General features: G+C 42.8%; 1 protein-coding gene and 2 long non-coding RNA genes across 3 annotated transcripts; all 3 read right to left on the bottom strand.

The window, feature by feature from the left end:
• Positions 1-740: 740 nt before the first annotated feature.
• Positions 741-2,958, bottom strand: LOC138949766 (uncharacterized). Its single transcript, XR_011450426.1, has 2 exons — positions 1,793-2,958; positions 741-1,136 (listed from the first exon to the last, which is right to left on the bottom strand). It is a non-coding gene; the product is annotated as an uncharacterized lncRNA (long non-coding RNA).
• A 624-nt stretch (positions 2,959-3,582) lies between these two features.
• On the bottom strand, positions 3,583-5,885 carry LOC138949698 (gastrula zinc finger protein XlCGF58.1-like). The gene has a single exon (XM_070321483.1). It carries the CDS (start codon positions 5,857-5,859, stop codon positions 3,727-3,729), a length of 2,133 nt encoding a protein of 710 aa, XP_070177584.1. The 5' UTR covers positions 5,860-5,885; the 3' UTR covers positions 3,583-3,726.
• Positions 5,886-15,489: 9,604 nt separating this feature from the next.
• On the bottom strand, positions 15,490-19,995 carry LOC138949787 (uncharacterized). Its single transcript, XR_011450447.1, has 3 exons — positions 19,771-19,995; positions 16,397-16,517; positions 15,490-15,576 (listed from the first exon to the last, which is right to left on the bottom strand). It is a non-coding gene; the product is annotated as an uncharacterized lncRNA (long non-coding RNA).

The raw sequence follows: 19,995 nt of genomic DNA, 5'->3' as shown, positions 1-19,995 counted from the left end.
TTACCGTACACGACCTTGAAGTCACCACTCCGGCGTTCATGCATAGTGAACAGTTGGAAAGTTAAACTTCGGGATCCAAAAGAGGCCTCTACTTCCAGTGTTGCTGACTTCCTCCTCATGCATACGGACCCAGATCAATTTCTATTACCACAGGAAATACCACGCATCTAACTTAGTTTCTGAAGTAATGTAAATTACGACATTAATATCATTAAGGGGAGGCACTGGTGTTAAAAGTGATTTTTTTTGTTTCTTAACTCTTGGGTCAACAAATGTTTCAGAATTTAAGTACTCAGTCCATCTCCTGAGAAAATGAAAAAAAATAAAAATTTGGACCATCGGTTGCCATGGTAGCAATCCAAGATGGCCGCCAAACTGCCCCTTTTTAAAACCCTAAGGCTTTTTTAAAACTGCATGAAATTTTGTTTTGATGCTTGTTATTTATACTTTAGCACAATGCCGAGAAACTGATAGAGTCGTTTTTTGATATCTCAAGTCATTTAAAAAATATCAGTGATGAAAGTGAGTGATGTTGAGTTTCATGAAAAAACGCCCCCCAAAACGGTATAACTTCTCAATAAATATTTTTTTCAAGAAATCACTCTATCAGTTTCTGCAAAATAACACACTCAAGATGTATGCAAAGTTTCAACAACGCAAGTTCATAAGAAAAAAAGCCTTAGGCTTTTGAAGTGACAAAAAAGTAGTTTTGAGAAAATACACAAAACGCGAAGAAAATGTATTTTTTGTACACAAACGTTTATGAAACATGTAACAAAACAACACTAACAAAACAACAAGTCTTGCTTAGTTCCACAAGAAAAACAGAAACTAAATTCAACAAAATTTAAAATAACAACACCCAGTGTTCTGCTAGCACCAAGGAAACTGTTCGAAGGTCACAATGATCAACTCTCATCCGTTATGTTCACGCTGCGTAAAGTATGCCCATCCATAACTCCCAACTTGTTATCAGTGAAGCCTTTTATCTTGGACCTCTTTTGGACTTGCTTTGAATAATCAGGGAGTCATATGACAGTGTCCTTTACTTTCTATACTACAATATTTGGGTTGACTTCTGTGAATTGCCTTGCAATGCCATGGGTACTTTGGAAGCTCCTCTCCAGCTTCTGCATCTGTAGAGACAACATAAATTCAAAATTAATATATGTCTATGACAAACTCATATACTGCTATTCACATTTTCCCAACAATGACCCTCCCCCCCCTTACACACACATTTGAAAAAAGGTATTCTAATATTGTGATACATGGTAACACGATATTTGGGCGCATGCATATGTCAGTGCTGATAGTCAAGCAGTGAACAAAAAGATGTTGACAAATCATGTGAATGGTACTATTAGGCAGTGCTGATCTGGTTTACAGCTATTGCACATACATTGCATGCAGAAACCATATGGTCTGCATGGGACGTATGACCACAAGCAATGTTCACTCACTGGGCCATGTGAATGCATGTTTGTTTGAGCCACAAGAAAACTGTGATCACAGGAGCAAGCTATATATAATATGCTCGAGAAAATAAATGAGGAAAGAACAGATGTTTTGCCCCAACACTGACAAACCTTGTGACAACCAAGCTTCACAGTAGCAGCACATAACTGACTAAATTTGCATCCTATTCAGTTTCTTTGCATCAGGGTGTTGTTACTTAGATTCTGTTCTTCAGCATAAAACAGTCACACACACACACACACACACACACACACATAACCAAACAAATATATAAACTTCTACATGTTTGTCAAAAGAAGAAAAAAATACATACCTACTACCATCTTGCTTATCAGCTGCTTGGAATCTTCCCTGCTCTGCTTGGGCTAGTATTCACTGCACCAGATTTCCCAGGAGATGCAAGTTGCACCATGGCTGAACATAGTCATTTTTGTATTGATTGTTCTTTTTCTAAGCAGTTTATTTGCTTTTTTCAAGAGAAAAGATAGGGTCTGCCTTCTCGTTGCCATAAATGGCAAACTCCGTGTTGTCCTTTTTGCCGTACGCATTCCGCTCCGCAACTCTAAAATAAGTCGTGGCTCAAAACACTCATGGCAACGTGCTTCAAACGTACACCACCGGTGGTGATTTCTTGCTCCATCTCAGCTGTTGCAAGGGAAGCAGCATAGTTTCCAGCCAATTTTCATTCTGGACGAAGAAGAATGCACAAACTTGATCTTCCGATTCGTTCGTAGCAATAGCAGACGACACTATCGACTCGCACTTTCTTTTTAAACTTCTGTCACGCCAGCCTCTGCAACTGATCTGATTTTAGTCGATAATTATCTCCTTTGCGTGTCAAGCACTGAAATCGGGGCAAAACGTGTGATAAACTGAAGTTTCCACAAAGATATCCAAGGAAAATCGCAGCTGTAGATGTTTCACATCGCCTTTGGCGAGACCTGGCGGAAATCAAGAATATTGCATTCTGGGAAGGCCGAATCGAACCGAACGAGACCGAGCATAAACGAAGTTTAATATCCGCGATTCGATTGGTCAGTAGACAAAAATTTTCACACGGAATCTCCCGGAATCTTCATCGGTTGTCTTCGGCTCATTGGAATGTCTTCTAGTTGCTGTTACTAACGGCGCGAAATCTGTAAACGGAAATTCCCGTTGTCCGCGGTATGAACTGATTGTAGCAAAGAAAAGACAACTCATTCCAGTCATGCTAACGTGACCACCGTTGACGATGTGTTTGACTCACATTCACCTCTCAAACATACGCATTTTTTTGCTGTTTTGTGTTTGTTCAATACACAATTGCATACACATACATTGTTCATTTAGCCGTTTTGACCGTTTATGATTAATTCTGATCTAAAATCAGTACATCAGAGTAACCAGAAGAGGTTCAAAATCCAGAATCAGAAAGAAAACCGAAATGACCAGGGAACAAAAAAATCACTTTTTTCACTGTGGTGTCTGCCCTTAATGTCAATTATTTGACGCTCTCGCGTCATGTATAAGTACACACACACACACACACACACACACACACACACACACACACACACACACACACACACCATTGCATCAGAAATAATCTTGTTTGTAATCAGCGCAACTGTTGGAAGCAATTTGTTTGTTTGCTTAACGCCCAGCCGGTTGGAAGCAATGCATGATTTCTTTGCAAAACATTGTTTTCAATAAAATGACAGGAAAAAACAACCTCAAACTGCCTTTCTTTTTTCCGAATACATGTGTACGCTTTGTAAACATTCGCAGCTCCACAATTTTACATACAGGCATTTTCCTCACCTTACATGTGAAAACTCAGCATGGTAATCGAGGCTAACCACCCAGTTCCCACCACCCCGTTCAGATCAATGTCTGTCATTTAATTCCAACGTTCTACATTCACTTGGATCACTTATCGGATAACTAATTTCCTTTACACAGATCACGTGATCGCCGCTCAGATTTCCATGTACAATGAGGGCAGGCATGTGGGTTTTCTCCTTTATGGCTTAGCACATGGGTTTTTAAATGCCCTTTCTGAGTAAATTTCTTTGTACAAGGAGGACAGGCATGTGGCTTTTCACCTGTATGTGTTAATATATGGATTGTCAAACTATTTTGGCGCACAATCTTTACTGTGCACTGAGGACACACATGTGGCTTTTCTCCTGTATGTGTCAAAACGTGGGTATTTAAATTCCTTTTCCGAGCAAATTTCATTTTGCAATGACAGACATGTGGCTTTTCTCATGTATGTGTCAACATGTGGGTCTTGAAATCACTTTCTACAGCAAATTTCTTTAAACAATGAGGACAGGCATGTGGCTTTTCTCCTGTATGTGTTAACATGTGAGTCTTCAAAGACCTTTTCTGAGCAAATTTCTTTGAACAATGAGGACAGGCATGTGGCTTTTCTCCTGTATGTGTCAACATGTGAGTCTTCAAATGCTCTCTCCGAGTACATTTCTTTGAACAATGAGGACAGGCATATGGCTTTTCTCCTGTATGTGTCAACATGTGGTTCCTTAAAGTCCTTTTGAGAGCAAATTTCCTTGAACAATGAGGACAGGAATGTGGCTTTTCTCCTGTATGTGTCAACATGTGGGTCTTTAAAGTTTTTTTGTGAGTAAATTTTTTCGAACAATGAGGACAGGCATGTGGCTTTTCTCCTGTATGTGTCAACATGTGGGACTTGAAATCTCGTTTCTGAGCAAATTTCTTTGAACAATGAGGACAGGCATGTGGCTTTTCTCCTGTATGTGTCAACATGTGGGACTTGAAATCTCGTTTCTGAGCAAATTTCTTTGAACAATGAGGACAGGCATGTGGCTTTTCTCCTGTATGTGTCAACATGTGGGTCTTCAAATGCTCTTTCCGAGTACATTTCTTTGAACAATAAGGACAAGCATGTGGCTTTTCTCCTGTATGTATCAACATGTGGGTCTTCAAATGCTCTTTCCGAGTACATTTCTTTGAACAATAAGGACAGGCATGTGGCTTTTCTCCTGTATGTGTCAACATGTGGGTCTTCAAATGCTCTTTCCGAGTACATTTCCTTGAACAATAAGGACAGGCATGTGGCTTTTCTCCTGTATGTGTCAACATGTGGGTCTTCAAAGTCCCTTTGTGAGCAAATTTCACTTTGCAAGAAGGACAGGCGTGTGGCTTTTCTCCTGTATGTGTCAACATGTGGATCTTCAAATCTCGTTTCTGAGCAAATTTCTTTGAACAATGAGGACAGGCATGTGGCTTTTCTCCTGTATGTGTTAACATGTGTTTGTTTACACCCTCCTTTTGACCAAATATTGTTGTACATTTAAGGAAGGCATGTGGTCTTTCTTTTGTCAAGTGATTGTTTACTTGACGCTTTGAATTATGTGTAACTGCACTCGTGGAACAGACATATTGTCGTTTCTTACTGTATGGGAGTGCACATCTTGTCAAATTGTTCTTCAAACCAGGAAATTCATCTTTACCACTGTGTTCCACACTCTCAAAGTGTTGTGTGGGTTCTACTGGCTCTTGTTTCACTTCCACTTGACGTGGCTCTTGTTTCACTTCCACTTGACAGTAACAGCCTGCAGACAGAGGACAAAATGCTGTTTGCGTTACACAGTCACGTGCAATGTCTGGTTTCCTGTCCTCTTCAACTTCCACACCACCACAAACAAAACTCTCACCATGCGCATACACACTTGTTGCAGGGATGTCTTCAGCCGCTGAAATGCTGGTCTCGGTCACAGCTGGGAATGCCTCAGTCTTGAAGTCCTGCCCCGCATTGCATGTACACTCCTCTTTGCACTTGTCGGAGACCTCCATCACTGGCCTTGCTCCACCCTCCCCCACACCGTCTTTTTCACGCTTGATATCATTTGAACATGTACCCCAATCTTGTTCTGAAAATGAAGCTGTGTCTGCAATGGTTCCAAAATCAATTGGGATTTCTGCTGCCACTTGTTTCTGCCTGATAACTTCACTGTAAGCACTGGACAATGTTGGTACTTCAGGTGTCTCTTGTTTCAGTCTAACAACGTCGCTGTAAACACTGGATGATGTTAGTATGTCAGTTGCCTCTTGTTTCAGCCAAACAACGTTGCTGTCAGCACTGGACGATGTTGGTATTTCAGCTGCCTCTTGTTTCAGCCAAACAACGTTGCTGTCAGCACTGGATGATGTTGGTATTTCAGCTGCCTCTTGTTTCAGCCAAACAACGTTGCTGTCAGCACTGGACGATGTTGGTATTTCAGTTGCCTCTTGTTTCAGCCAAACAACGTTGCTGTCAGCACTGGACGATGTTGGTATTTCAGCTGCCTCTTGTTTCAGCCAAACAACGTTGCTGTCAGCACTGGACGATGTTGGTATTTCTGATGTATGCTCCATCTGCACGTTGACTGTTTTGTCTGTCTTGAAATCTTCACCTGCTGGTGCTGTAACAGAAAATTCAAAAATCGTTTGTAAGTCTCTTGATGAAACTGTTTCTGAGTGGGGTTTCCTCAAAACCCGGACCCCCCCCCCCCCCCCCCCCCCCGATCCGCCCCTGCCTTAGTACAATAAACCATTCGATGTTCTCATATCTCTCTTTCTCTCTCTCTCTCTCTCCCCCTCCCTCTCTCTCTCTGTGTCTCTCTCTCTCTCTCTCTCTCTCTCTAAGACAGCATTCCTGAAAGATAGAAATTCACAACTCCCAAAGACAGAACGCTTTCCTTCTTTAAAGATTGGTGTTTAACGTCGCTTTAAACCGCGAAGGTCATATCGCGACGGAGGGAAGGGGGGAGATGGGATAAAGCCACTTTTATTTATTTATTTATTTGGTGTTTAACGTCGTTTTCAACCACGAAGGTTATATCGCGACGGGGGAAGGGGGGAGATGGTATAGAGCTACTTGTCAATGTTTCTTGTTCACAAAAGCACTAATCAAAAACTTGCAACGTAGTACAATATTACCTTACTGGGAGAATGCAAGTTTCCAGTACAAAGGACTTAACATTTCTTACATACTGCTTGACTAAAATCTATACAAACATTCTAGACAAGAAACACTTAAGGAGTTATTAGTGTGTTTAAACCGCAGCTTGAATCCAAAATTTTAGTAATAAATTTTAATTTAATTAATATACTTACCCAACTCACGTATAGCAATTAACTCTAGTTCAGTGCTGGTAACGCTGTACGCGTCCCCTTGGTAACAAGGGAGACCACTCTAAAAAAGAAAGTGACCAATCCCATAAGGCCAGACCAACTACCGGTCCGACTTCCGTATGCGTGCGCATACGCCGCCATTTGTATCATACCAAACGAAGCCCAACTCACTTCTATTTTAGTCCCCAATACCACCACAGCGGGGAGGCGGGAGGGATTAAACGACGTGAGTTGGGTAAGTATATTAATTAAATTAAAATTTATTACTAAAATTTTGGATTAAATTACATAACTTTACCCAACTCACGTATAGCAGATTGCTACTATAGGTGGTGGGTATTTACCAAAATTCAAGCATGTAGGACTTGTCCTGCTGCTACCATAGCAGGCAGCGCAGAACTACTGTCCTGTCTCAAGACGTCTCTGTGGTAGAAGTTAATAAAAACCTCCTCAGACCGCCAGTAAGCCGACTCCAGTACTTCAGCCAAAAAGGCCATGCCCTTGCCTCATACTTTCTAGCTACAGTGAGAGGCAAAACTGCCCTAACATCTCCAGACTGTGTTTGTCACCAGGTAAACACCTGTCTGATCAACATGGAGACTCACTTGGTTAAAGTTACTTTCGCAATATCCTTACACCTTGCTGTGTTTCTTTCTTTCTTTCTTTATTTAGTGTTTAACGTCGTTTTCAACCACGAAGGTTATATCGCGACAGGCTTGCTGTGTTAAGTGATATCATAAAAGCTTCTGACTTTCTGACCAATTGCCGAGTCCGTGAAAGGTACCTTCTGAGCGTCCTCACGGGACAAATAACTACATCAAGCTCTCCAGGAGCAAGAATCCAGTGTAGCAGTCCATCTAGGTAAGGTTGACTTCAAAAAGTCATACCTCTACCAGAGTAGATAGACCTTCTTTCCTCCTTAATTCAGTGTTTAACGTCGTTTTCAACCGTTCCAGGTTAAATCATGATGGAGATGAAAGATAAGACAAATGCCCTTTGATTCAATGATCTAACAAGATCCGTGCGAGTCAGAAAAATCTCCGAAACTCGAAATGTTAAATTGGCTAAACGTGGCTCTAAAGGAGCCAAACTTGCTTCATGAATTGAAATACAATTGGAAGCTGGTTTGCCCCATTTTCCGCTTAAATGCCTAGGTTAAATCACGACGGAGATGAAAGATAAGGCAAGTGACCTTTGATTCAATGATCTAACAAGAACCGTGCCAGTCAGAAAAATCTTCGAAACTCGAAAAGTTTCATTGGCTAAACGTGACTCTAAAGGAGCCAAACTCTTGCTTCATGAATTGAAAATTGCAATTCAAAGCTGGTTTTCCCCATTTTACGCTAAAATGCCAAAATGTTTTGAAGAAACCCAAAAGTCATAGATCAGTCTTTCTTAAAAAGAGCTGTCTATATTCAAAATAGCCAGAAAGTACGCTTACTCCCACTTCTCACAGAAGCTACTAGAGTAAGCTTGGCCCTTTTCCGTGTTGATCAGCCAGGCTAGCCTTGAAAAGGGTTAAAGCAACGCTGCACTATGTCATAACGATGTGACAGAAATCACATAAAGTCTTAAAAATAAGACATGGAAGAAAAACGGAAAACCCAGAATAGGTGGATCGCCACCTGCATTAAACGGAGAGAAGAGGAGTTCTTTCCGTAAGAAATAAGCCCTTTGTACCAAGCCAGTCTAATTGACAAGTGAACAAAAACGCCATAACCCCATATAAAGACTCTGAACCAAATCCATAGTTGAGGCGGAAGCCCCTGAGTATCTCAAGGATACCCTTACAGTAGACATCCGTGTAATTCGAATGTGAGAAAGCAAAGATGCCTTCTTGCCAGCCTTAAGAGGTCTGGAAACCAAGATTGCAAAGACCCGTACTGTGCGACCAACAGGTCGCCAAAACGATCTATGAAAGAGACCCTGTGAAAGCGAGGGTATGGAGCCAAAAGCTAAAGTAGATAACAGCCAGCCTTGCGCTTTCCTTTTACCGTGAGATTCTCTTTGTTAGAGAAAAACCCTCGTGCATAGAAGCGGACTCAAAAAGATAACTTTCAAACAAGAAAGAGATTAAAGTCTCACCAAAAAAACAATACTTTAAAGGCAGAGGCTTACTCTCAGGTAAAAAACGGCAAAGTTACATCCTTTGTATTTGCGTCCTATCGGACCACAAAGACAATCAGTTAGAACGTAACCGCCCAGGCGAGAGACTAAACGCAAGTTTTGTTCAAAAGAGCCAATCATAAAGAAAAGATGCCACAATCTACCAGAGCTAGGAGATCTTGATCTAACAGACAGTTTCTCCTTGCTATCAAAATCCAGATGGATGTTTGCCAACCCGAGGGCGGTTCCGTAGAACGAAAAAAGAGAACCTAAGTTCTTAAGCTTGGAGTTAACCGAAGCCTGCAGAAAGCGCTCCGCGAGTGACACGCTACTTGAGCGTAAGAAACAAGCTAAAGCAACACCGCCGCAGGTATAAAGTCGAGCGTTGTCCACAAAGGTAGTGGTGACAAAGAAGACTCGCTTGTGAAAAATTCCACAAGTACAAAAAGACCCCGCCAGAGGATCTAAGAACTTAACACTCAAAGATTCTCCTCAGAAGGCTCAAATCAACTACAAAATGCCGTGAACAGCGACACAGCTGAAGTATGAGCCTCCCCATTTCCTCCTCTTGTTCAATAGCATCATAACGATCATCGAAATGATGAGAACCAGTCACCAATCCCAATAAGGCAATACTTGCCAAAAATCGGAAAAGTTTTGAAAATTTTTCAAATGCCGGAACTCCATGACCAGATACTCCATCCACCTGTCTCATGCCAGCTGGAAGACTGGAAGAGGAAGTGGATACAGCCTGTATAACAGCAAAGGAACCGCAGTAACGGAACCGGAAGCCAAAGGCTGAAAAGTGCCACAGTGTTAACGGTAGAAGGCTATCCCATCCTGTAACCGGAAGACACAGCCGCAAAAGCGGAAGCGAAACCGGCCGTGGATTAGTAAACATCAGAACCAACCGGTTGCATGGAAACACACCGGACGATCCCGTTGTACCTCGAACCATTTCAGCTGCGAGCGCCACTGCACTTGCTAACTTGAAACGGAACCTGAATTCAGTGCTTTTCAGTAATTCGGAAGCACCTTCATTTGAACAGCCATCATGCACATCCGTGCAATCCGGAAGCTGACTCCCTGCTTGACTTAATTGTCCGACAAAGAACCGGCCCTACTGCTCACTTCCTGCCCCCCGGGAGGAAGCGGAAGTCAAACTTCAAGACATTTGCCATCTTCAGGGCAATGAACTACGATTCCCGGCCACGGAAATGAACTTTCCGTTCCTCCGAACTCCGGAAGTCGTCGAACGCAGATAGAGGTGGAGGAAGTTATAAATTGCTCTCAGCCACCCTTTCCTGTCAAAACTTAAATGCCGTTTTCCACCGCCCACGTCACTGCGCTGGACAACTTGAACGGCAAGTTAAGCTGGGTGTCATCCACCACCGTGGACGCACCCTCATAAGCCTCTTCTTCCTGCTCGGTATCAAAGTTAGGAAGGTGACCCCCAGAGAGACTCGCATGGTCAACCCAAGAATCACCCAGCCCAACAACTTCCTGCCCCCAGGGTGGAAGCTTACGTTGCCCAGGGCTCTTAGCCGCTGCTGAACGCGCGCCGTAACGCGGAAGAACAGACATGGTTTCAGAACTTTCACCGCGAAAATGCGTGCTACTTCCTCCTGCAAACGTACACCACTTTCACCGGAGAACCCGGCTACACGCGGCCCTTTGCCAACTCTAGGGCAATGGACAACGATTCGCGGAAGCTGAAGTGAACATCCTGTTCCTCCGAACTGCCGGAAGTCGTCAAACCGGATAGAGGTGGAGGAAGATATGCTTTGCTCTCCCCCACCCCTTCCGGTCAAAACTTAAATGCCGTTTTCCGCCGCCCACGGCACTGCGCTGGACGACTTGAACGGCAAGTTAAGCTGGGTGTCGTCCACCCTCAAATGGAAGTACCCTCATTATCCTCTCCTTCATGCTCGCAATCGCAATCAGGAAGGTGACCCCCGGAAAGACGTTCCCGGCAAAGCCGTTCAAGGTCAATCCCAGAATCACCAACTTCCACAATACCTAAATGCCGTTTTCCGCAGCCCACATCATTGCGCTGGACAACTTGAACGGCAAGTAAGCTAGGTGTCGTCCACCACCGTGAACGCACCCTCGTTAACCTTCCTGCTCGCCATCATAGTCAGGTAGGTGAATCATAGAGAGACTCGTTTGGTCAGCCCTAGACTCACCAACTTCCTGCCCCCCGGGCGGAAGAGGATGCTGCGGCTCCCCACAATTCTCCGATGGAGGGGGAAGGAGCGCAACACCGTTTCGCTGCACAGGGTGGGGCCGACGGGCGCTTTCGCGCAAGGGTTCGGCCAGGCTGTTAGGGCTATAACGGCTCACCGAGCACGCCTTTTCCTCCTGTACTCGCACCCCACTTTCGCCGGAGAACCCGGCTACTCATGGGGTAGACATACCTTTGCCGTGAACCGGCAAGTTCAGCAGAGACACCAGACGAACATCACCGTCCTGCGAAGCATGAACAACGGCACGCGTAGAGACAGTCGACGCAGAAGCAGTAGCGGAAGGCGAGGGCCGGATCTTGGCAAGAGACGGTGGATCTGCAACACCGGAAGGGAGGGCGCGAAGTTCCGCCCGTGTTGAAGACAACTCAGCCGCCAAAGTAGTAACCTGTGAACTCAAGGTGAGTAACAACGACGCTACATCTGAAGCAGCCAAACCTAGGCAAATAGGAGCCCCAGAATCAACAGTGGTTTTATCAACATGACTACTCTTGTCTGTAATCTGCGTAGTCAAAACGGGGGAAGCAAGCATTTCCGCCAAAACTGGGGATTTAGCGGACAAGTCAGAAACTAAAGAAGTGGCAAGACCGGCAATCTTAGCTTTACGAGACCCTTTCTTACTGGGCGTGGCACTAGGCTTCTTCTTAGCACTATCTCTTAGCGCAGCTTCCGCCATGACAACAAAAAAAGAACTTACAAAAAAATTTGAGAGAAAAATTTTACAAGTCCGAGATGAGCGACAAACGTCGCTAAAATTTCAAATAAAACGGAAAGATCTCACCAAATACAGCAGAGGTATAGGTGCAAGGCTTAGGCGGCGACCAAGGGGCGAACTCCAAGTCCAAAGACGAAGAAGTAAGGCTGAGCACAGCCAGAGCGTACGTAAACACATCCAGTTCCCTTGAACGCTGAGTATGGTATGGTACAAATGGCGGCGTATGCGCACGCATACGGAAGTCGGACCGGTAGTTGGTCTGGCCTTATGGGATTGGTCACTCTTTTTTTCAGAGTAATGTAATTTAATCCATTACACATTTTGTGCACAGGAAGCATTATGAACACACCGCCCTGATATGGCCCTTCGTGGTCGGCTGGGCGTTAAGCAAACAAACAAAAAGTTTGAAAAACACATCTGTGCAAAGAAAAAAGGGGGTCGCCTTATTAACTTTTTTTTACAATTTTTTTTAACTTTTTTCTTTCTTTCTGTATTTGGTGTTTAACGTCGTTTTCAACCACGAAGGTTATATCGCGACGGGGGAAGGGGGGAGATGAGATAGAGCCACTTGTCAATTGTTTCTTGTTCACAAAAGCACTAATCAAAAATTTGCTCCAGGGGCTTGCAACATAGTACAATGTACAATGTATTACCTTACTGGGAGAATGCAAGTTTCCAGTAAAAGGACTTAACATTTCTTACATACTGCTTGACTGAAATTTTTACAAAAATTGACTATATTCTATACAAGAAACACTTAACAAGGGTAAAAGGAGAAACAGAATCCGTTACTCGCCTCTTACGACATGTACTGTTCTTTTTCGTCCCAACCAATATATGACTCCCCCTAACCCGCGGGGGGCGCCCGACCTGATCTGAGATGCTGATCCAAACCATTTTCACAAGAAGGAGCGAGTCTTTAAAGTCATCTTCTTCCGTAGAGGACTGGGTTCTTGCGAACGTCTCAGAGTCCTGCGTTTACAGAGTCTCAGGCTTTATGCTGTATGTGGGCATACGTGCCTAGTTGAAAGTATTTCAGATGAGTTTACATACACACACCCTGCGACCACAGGAACATAGGCTTAGTGGTTAAGGAATCGTGTGCAAAGGGGAATAACCACGTTTTATACAACTCCTGCAATGCAACCGAGGGGTGGATTAAATCTAGTTGATTATTTTTAGACAAGTGAGAAATTAGAACGAACTACTTTGATTACACCCAAAAATCACACGTGGATTATTCGAAGTAAGAATAAAGAGGGCTAAAAAATAATCAACACTAGAATTTATTTTTAGAACATTTGAAACCCAGACGATTGGACCCTGTTGCGGAAGAATACGTACAACGTTGACTCAAAACTGTAACAACAATGGCTGACGTGTATGAAGTACACGCATACCTCGCCAGGTTTGTTTATGTGACTAGTCGACAGACGATGCCATTTGCTTTGTGTGTGTTTTTGTTGTTGCTTACTGTACATGACATACATTACGTGTAAAATCCAGTTCTTTAACAGGCAACAAACCTTGCAAATTTCCAGAAGCTGCAATCTGAAGCGACCTATAGTACTCTGATTCTAGCAGACGATCTCTCCAATGTTTAACACAAAATCAGCAAACTCTCCTGTCACACAGAACGTCCATTATATAGTGCAATGTTGAAATGAAGTTACCCGTCTGAAACATTTAGTCGTTTCTTCTGAGACAATCCTTGTTCTCTTATCATCTACAGATTTACCGCAGTCTTCACCACGCGAATTCACAACAGAAGTCAGACTTTCGAACATACAATCTACGTAGGCAAGCATGATACATCATGACGTCATATGATTCCTAGCATATTGACGTAATGCTAAACATCCGGTTATCCCGAGTTTTCTCCGTAATACATGTCCGTGGGTTTTTCAATGTTCGGTTATTTCCGTGGCTTCATGCGGAAAGGGAACCGTCGTCTGCTATCAACGACATGGACCATTCTGGTCCTTGTTGCTGACAAAAACATGATTTTAACACAGAATGTAATGTCAGAATAGCTATATAAACGCTATTGTGTTTTAATCGTAGCAATGGGGTCCGATATTTAGACGAGACAAGTATAATGCAGACGAGTCGGAGACTAAGAATAAAGTAAAAGAATAGGGACTATTTGAATGACGCGCATTTGACACTCTGAGTGATTATGCCTACCAAATGTCGTCTGCATGACTGCATGTTCGACCCGTGTTGTTCGTTGTATAAATAGCTTAAACAATGACGACAACTCGTTGATTACTGGAAAATAAACCACTCGTGGGTATTTGCAGCCGCTTGGTAATTCACTCTTGGTAATTCACTCGTGGGTATTTGCAGCCGCTTGGTAATACCCACTCGTGGTTTATTTTCCAGTAATCAACTCGTGGTCATTGTTTAAGCTCTATTTATCTCTAGGCAGTTGCTTCCCTTAAAAGTGACTTTGAGCGAAACTTGAATTTTTATGTTTTTGTTGTTGCCGCAGCCTGAGACAACACGACCCCCACACACCTTACGCGTATAGTGACTGTTCGGAAATGTGCGATTGCAACATAACAAAACAGTTGCAGGTTTTGTCAGCATCAGTTTCTGCATTCTCATGTGTAATTGTTCTTTTTATTACAAAACACAAAATGTATTATGCTTCTGATGATTTTTGACAATCTGTGGTGAATATAACACCTATATTTGGATGGTTTGCAACTTTCATATTTTTGCATGATTTAAAGCAGTTGAGATACTTTGCCTTCAAGTAAAATTAAGACCAGGAGACATATACGGCACTGTCACACCCTCATTTTTCAATCAAATTGATTGAAATTTTGGCCAAGCAATCTTCGACGAAGGCCGGACTTTGGTATTGCATTTCAGTTTGGTGGCTTAAAAATTAATTAATGACTTTGGTCATTAAAAATCTAAAAATTGTATTTTGTTTTTAATAAAACGATCCAAATTAACATTCATCTTATTCTTCATCATTTCTTGATTTCAAAAACATATACATATGTTATATTCGGATTAAAAACAAGCTCTGAAAATTAAAAATATAAAAACTATGATCAAAATTAAATTTTCGAAATCGATTTAAAAACAATTTCATCTTATTCCTTGTCGGTTCCTGATTCCAAAAACATATAGATATATGTTTGGATTAAAAACACGCTCAGAAAGTTAAAACGAAGAGATGTACAGAAAAGAGTACTATGCAGCACAGCAAAACCACTACCGCGCTAAACAGGCTCGTCAGTTTCACTGCGTTTTGCACGAGCGGCGGACTACTGTCATTGTGAAAAAATGCAGTGCGTTCAGTTTCATTCTGTGAGTTCCACAGCATGACTAAATGTAGTAATTTCGCCTTACGCAACTTGTTTAACCCTTACACTGGTGCAATTCTGTAACACATGTTACATTGCCACTGGTGAATTAACAGAAAGAAAAATAACAAAAAACGGTCATATAGGTTTTCGCATCCATGGGAGGTAATCGGAACCGACCAAACAGACTGAGCCAGTAGCGCGACATATGTCGTGACAACCAGGTGACCGTATACGTAAAGTAGCGCGACATATGTCGCGACAACCAGCCCAAGGGTTAACATACCAAAATATTCTCATGTCAAAAGTCATAAAACACGTTCTCTTGGAAACCTAGCTTACTGCTGTAAATCAAATATTTTTTACATCTAAAACCTGTGTCCAGTAATCAATAACTGAATGTACATGATCAGTCATCACTGTTCACACACACAACATCACGTTACACACTCACTGCTTGGAGTTGTCTCCATCACCATACTGTAAGTACTGGACGATGTTGGTATTTCTGTTGGATGCTCCATCTGTACGCACACCGCTTTCTCTGTCTTGAAATTTTCACCTGCTGGTGCTGAAACAGAAAATTCATAAATCTGTGTGAAGTCTTCCCTTCATCGTGACAACATGTTTACAGACCTTTTCTGAACGTATGAAAGAGAACATTCCTGAAAGATAAAAATTATTAACTCTAAAAAGACAGAATGTTTCTCTTCCTGAAAGAGAAGAAGATATGTTCACGAAAGACAGAAAGAGATGACACTTAAAGGCACATTGAATTTCCTTCTTGTGTAAACATATCTCAAAACAGTTTGGAACACAATCTCAGATGTGGCCAGGCCTCCGCATGGAATAAGACAATCTCTCCACTTGGTCACATACCAGAAATGAACAGCCTGGGTATTCCCTGTGCAAAGTGGACATTTGATGATGAATTAATTTTGAAAATGGAACCACTGGCTTCTCAAGAAATTATTTCCCATGGGGTATCATTTTAGTTTCCGAGCCTTGGTATTTGAAGATTTTTGAACAGCTAAAAAAGGTAAAAGTGAATTATGACAACATAATTATACACATGCTTACATAATTACACAACACGTTCCGTTAGAGCGCATTTTCAGAAAAAAACACTGCAGGGTTTCATCAGTTTTCACCCTTACGTACACAACCTTCCATCACACTACAGGCTGATGACTCTTCAACAACACGGTGCTCCATCTTTCACACACACAATATCACGTTACACACTTACCGCTTGGAGTTGTCTCCATCACACTACAGGCGTATGACTCTTCGACAACATGGTTCTCCATCTTTCACACACACAATATGATATCACGTTACACACTCACCGCTCTCCATCTTTCACACACAATATCACAATACACACTCACCGCTTGGAGTTGTCTGCATCACACTACAGGCTGGTGATGATTCTTCAACAGCTTGGTGCTCCATCTTCACTACCACAGTCCACGGCTGCTTCCTCTTCATCCTGATGTTAGGTGGCTTCACCTGGTGGACATACAACATATCTCATTATTTATTCAAGGCACATATAATTATGTTTGCATTGATTATCGCCAATTTTACTGAACTTAGTCATGTGAGGCATAGCTCTGCAATAGACCCTCCCCCCTCTATCCTTCAGCAGTGATATAGATAGATTCTATCGCTCTTGCTCTGTATCCTTCGTCCTGTTTGTATTGTTTTCGTCGGGCCCGGTTGCTGCGCTAGGTAGCACTGTGTAGTAGGCCAGCCTCTCAGCACAGGGGCTGAAATTGGACGCCAGGCATGACATGTAGGGCAGCAAATGCCGAGTCTCAGTGATTATTAAAAATAATAGTGGAAGTTAGCGGATCATGAAAAATGCGAGCTTAAGCAGAACGGAGATCCATGTGTTCAAGCCTGTAGTTGTTAAATTAAATGCGGTATGTTTGTATTGTTTGCTCCAGAAATGTATATTTCGTACATTAGAGCATTCGGAACTTTTCAATCACATACAGGCAAATCCGGATAAGACGAAATTGAAGGGACCGAATTGTTATTGTGTCCTATCCGAAATTTCGACTTGGTCATAGTACCGTGAACTACGAAAAAAATCAAAGAGACTGCTTGAGTATCAGTCAAACAACTTGTGATAATGCATGTTTCAGCTACTAGGTACTGCCCTGCCTTTGATCTGGCCCACCCACAGATTTCCACTCTGTTAAACTGGGTCACTGACCGGTCACTGACCCCCATGCAGGAAGTGTTTCCTCTCTCAGATATGACAGGGGAACCACCTCTCATGGCAAAAACTGGGTCACTGACCCCTGGGAAGAAGGTCGTGTCTGTAAACAAGGCCACCCAATGCCTTTGATCTGGCCGCACACACAGAGCACACAAGACTGAACAAAGACTGAATGAGAGGCAACCCACAATTTGAATTCTTCTTCTTCCGTATAGTAACCACGTGGTTCACCCGTGAACACACACAAACACACACTGTGAGTACCACTCGCCTCTCCTTACTCCTCGCCCCCTCCTAACTTCACTTCATACTTTATTGCGTGCCGACTGACCAGTCGGTGTGGCGTCCGTGTAGAGAAGAAGGGAATAAGGTTACACAATGCGCTAGTGTGAGACGCCAAGTTTCGTGTTTCGAGTTGCTGTAGTAAATATAGAGTAAATTTTGTCTTTGGGACTGACTTTCTGTTGTGTGCTATCCGTCTTTCGACTTACGAAAGAGAAATCCCATTTCGAGCTCAGGGTACTTTGTACACATAGATAAAGAGGGATAATTCCGGACCAGAATTTCTTTGTGTGCTAAGCGAATTTTTGACTTAACCGTTTGTGAGTTAGCTGGATTTGCCTGTAAGTAGATCCAAAAAAGTCTGGCTCTTAAACCTGTGTGCTATCAAAGGTTCAGGCCTGTTGTTCTGTAAGTGATTTTGGTTGCTGGGTAATATAAGTTACCGAAAAATAACTAGCCCTACAAGTTTACAGAGAGAAAGAAGCAGAGGGGGGAATAAAGCAAGCTTGGCTACCAACCCACCCATGTTATTATTTCCCACAGGCACAGGAACACTATCCACTTTATCTTTCACTCGAGGGAAATTAGGAGCACCAACCAAATGAGGATAGTTGTCCTGTACAGGGATTTCCTGAAGAAAATTAAGGAGAAGAAGAAGAAGAATAGCCCTATTGGTAAAATATGATATCTTTCTATCCTTTTCTTTAATTTTCAAAGTCAAAGTAATGAGAAAGTCCTCCTGTTAAACCGCATTTTGCATGTCCAGTGATGGCAAAATCATCGCGCGCCAACCAGCCGAGTAACTTCAAGAAAGTAAAAAGCCTGTACAAAGTTTGACAGGCCCGGTACATGTACACCACACAACAAATTATGAGCGTTACATTTCTTTACACCATTTAAAGTAAATTAAACAGCGTTGCCGTTGATGCGCACAGGAGCCTCATTTTTGTTTCACTAGAACATAGCGATGATTTTTTTATCTCTTTAATTTGACCTGAAAACAACGTTTCAGTCTCAGAGAGATCTATCGAATGCCAAAACTGATTTTAGGTAAACCTGATATCGTTACACAAATTAACGATTTAATTCCTTTTCCTGGGCCCAGCTTTCGCATTTGAATATACCACAGACTGAACTGATGCTTCCTTGCCAAAGTAACGCTGAAGGGGTCTATGTCGACCAAAAGTGGGTGCATTCCCTGTCACAAGTGTCAGCATTTTCCCTGTATATATAAGGAATACACCTGGGTGGATTTCCAGTAGGAAAGTTCGATACCACTCAATCTCGCGCCAACCTAGTGACTGCCTTTACCCGATTTGAATAACCCTAGCTTTACTTCCCCTTCCAAAATGGTGGTTCGACAGGAGAATCTTTTGGAAATCCTGAATTCATGTGCGGCATTCAGCCAAGCAAACATGCTTCAGCGAGAAAAGCGGAGAATCTGAATGGATTTAGATAAAGAAAAATGCCCCCCCCCCCCCCTCTCATAATTTCCCACACAGAGCCGATGACGACATGGGTCCTAACATTTTGACAGAGTGGTTACGTCCCTTGAATGACGATGGAAGCAATAAGGCAAATGTGTTAAAGTGGAACCCCCCCCAATTTAAGACTTCCTCTCTTATAAAATAAAGACCCTGTTTTCTCAGTCTATTTGCATGCATGTTGTTCATAACCTCTGTAAATTTACTCTGACGTTAAGACTCCCTCCTTTTTAGACCAGATTTTCTCAAATTGTTGGAGGTCTTAAAAGGGGGGTTCCACTGTAGGTAAAACATATTTTTGAACAAATTTGACCCCACAATAGTGTACAGTACCTAAGGTTGATCATCAGTACTTTGGAAATGAGGGTGGATATTCCTTGTGGAGTGTTCATACGAGATTAACATGGACGAAAGTGCACATCTTAGCATCAACAGTTCAGCCTCCATAAGCTTCATCTCACCTCACTGACACTCAAAAGGAAGATATAATTCGCTATTCGAAGACGAAAGATGCGCTCAGCCGAAAAATAAGATGGTTACACCGGTTGTATAGCCTGGGGGGCTCCATAAACTACTCGTAGATTGTCCAACCATGTAGCGCCCGACACTATTGCTGGAGTAACTTGAATTTGAACTCGAGCAAGACTACCCGAAGTGAGAATTCAAGTTGCTCGGTGCGGGACTCGCCAAGCGGCGTTCTACTTCCACCAGGCGGCTTTTCAGGGGTTTGATACCTTCTTTTAGGCGTCACACACCCCGTATCGTTTACCTTACATGATGTTGCTTCACACAAGTGTGTGTGATCACTCAAAGATTCAATGACTGTCGTTTTGTAACGTTACTGTCGTGTACTAAAGATGCGTCGATTCGCTACACCGGAAACAACGCGGTAGTGACCTCCCCTCCTCAGATGTCTTTGTGCGAAGTGGATTCACAGCGCGCGGCGCGTTGTGCAGCGTTGCGAAATACAACGCGCACTGTCAATAAAACGAAA

Source organism: Littorina saxatilis, linkage group LG16 (assembly GCF_037325665.1).
Source record: "Littorina saxatilis isolate snail1 linkage group LG16, US_GU_Lsax_2.0, whole genome shotgun sequence".
Lineage (NCBI taxonomy): Eukaryota > Metazoa > Mollusca > Gastropoda > Littorinimorpha > Littorinidae > Littorina > Littorina saxatilis.
Note: the sequence above shows the minus strand (reverse complement) of the source record. Positions and strands in the feature narration are given on the sequence as shown.

What these genes read in the sequence shown, in the direction of transcription:
- LOC138949698 (XM_070321483.1), bottom strand. Translation starts at nt 5,859, where the DNA reads ATGGAGCATACATCAGAAATACCAACATCGTCCAGTGCTGACAGCAAC.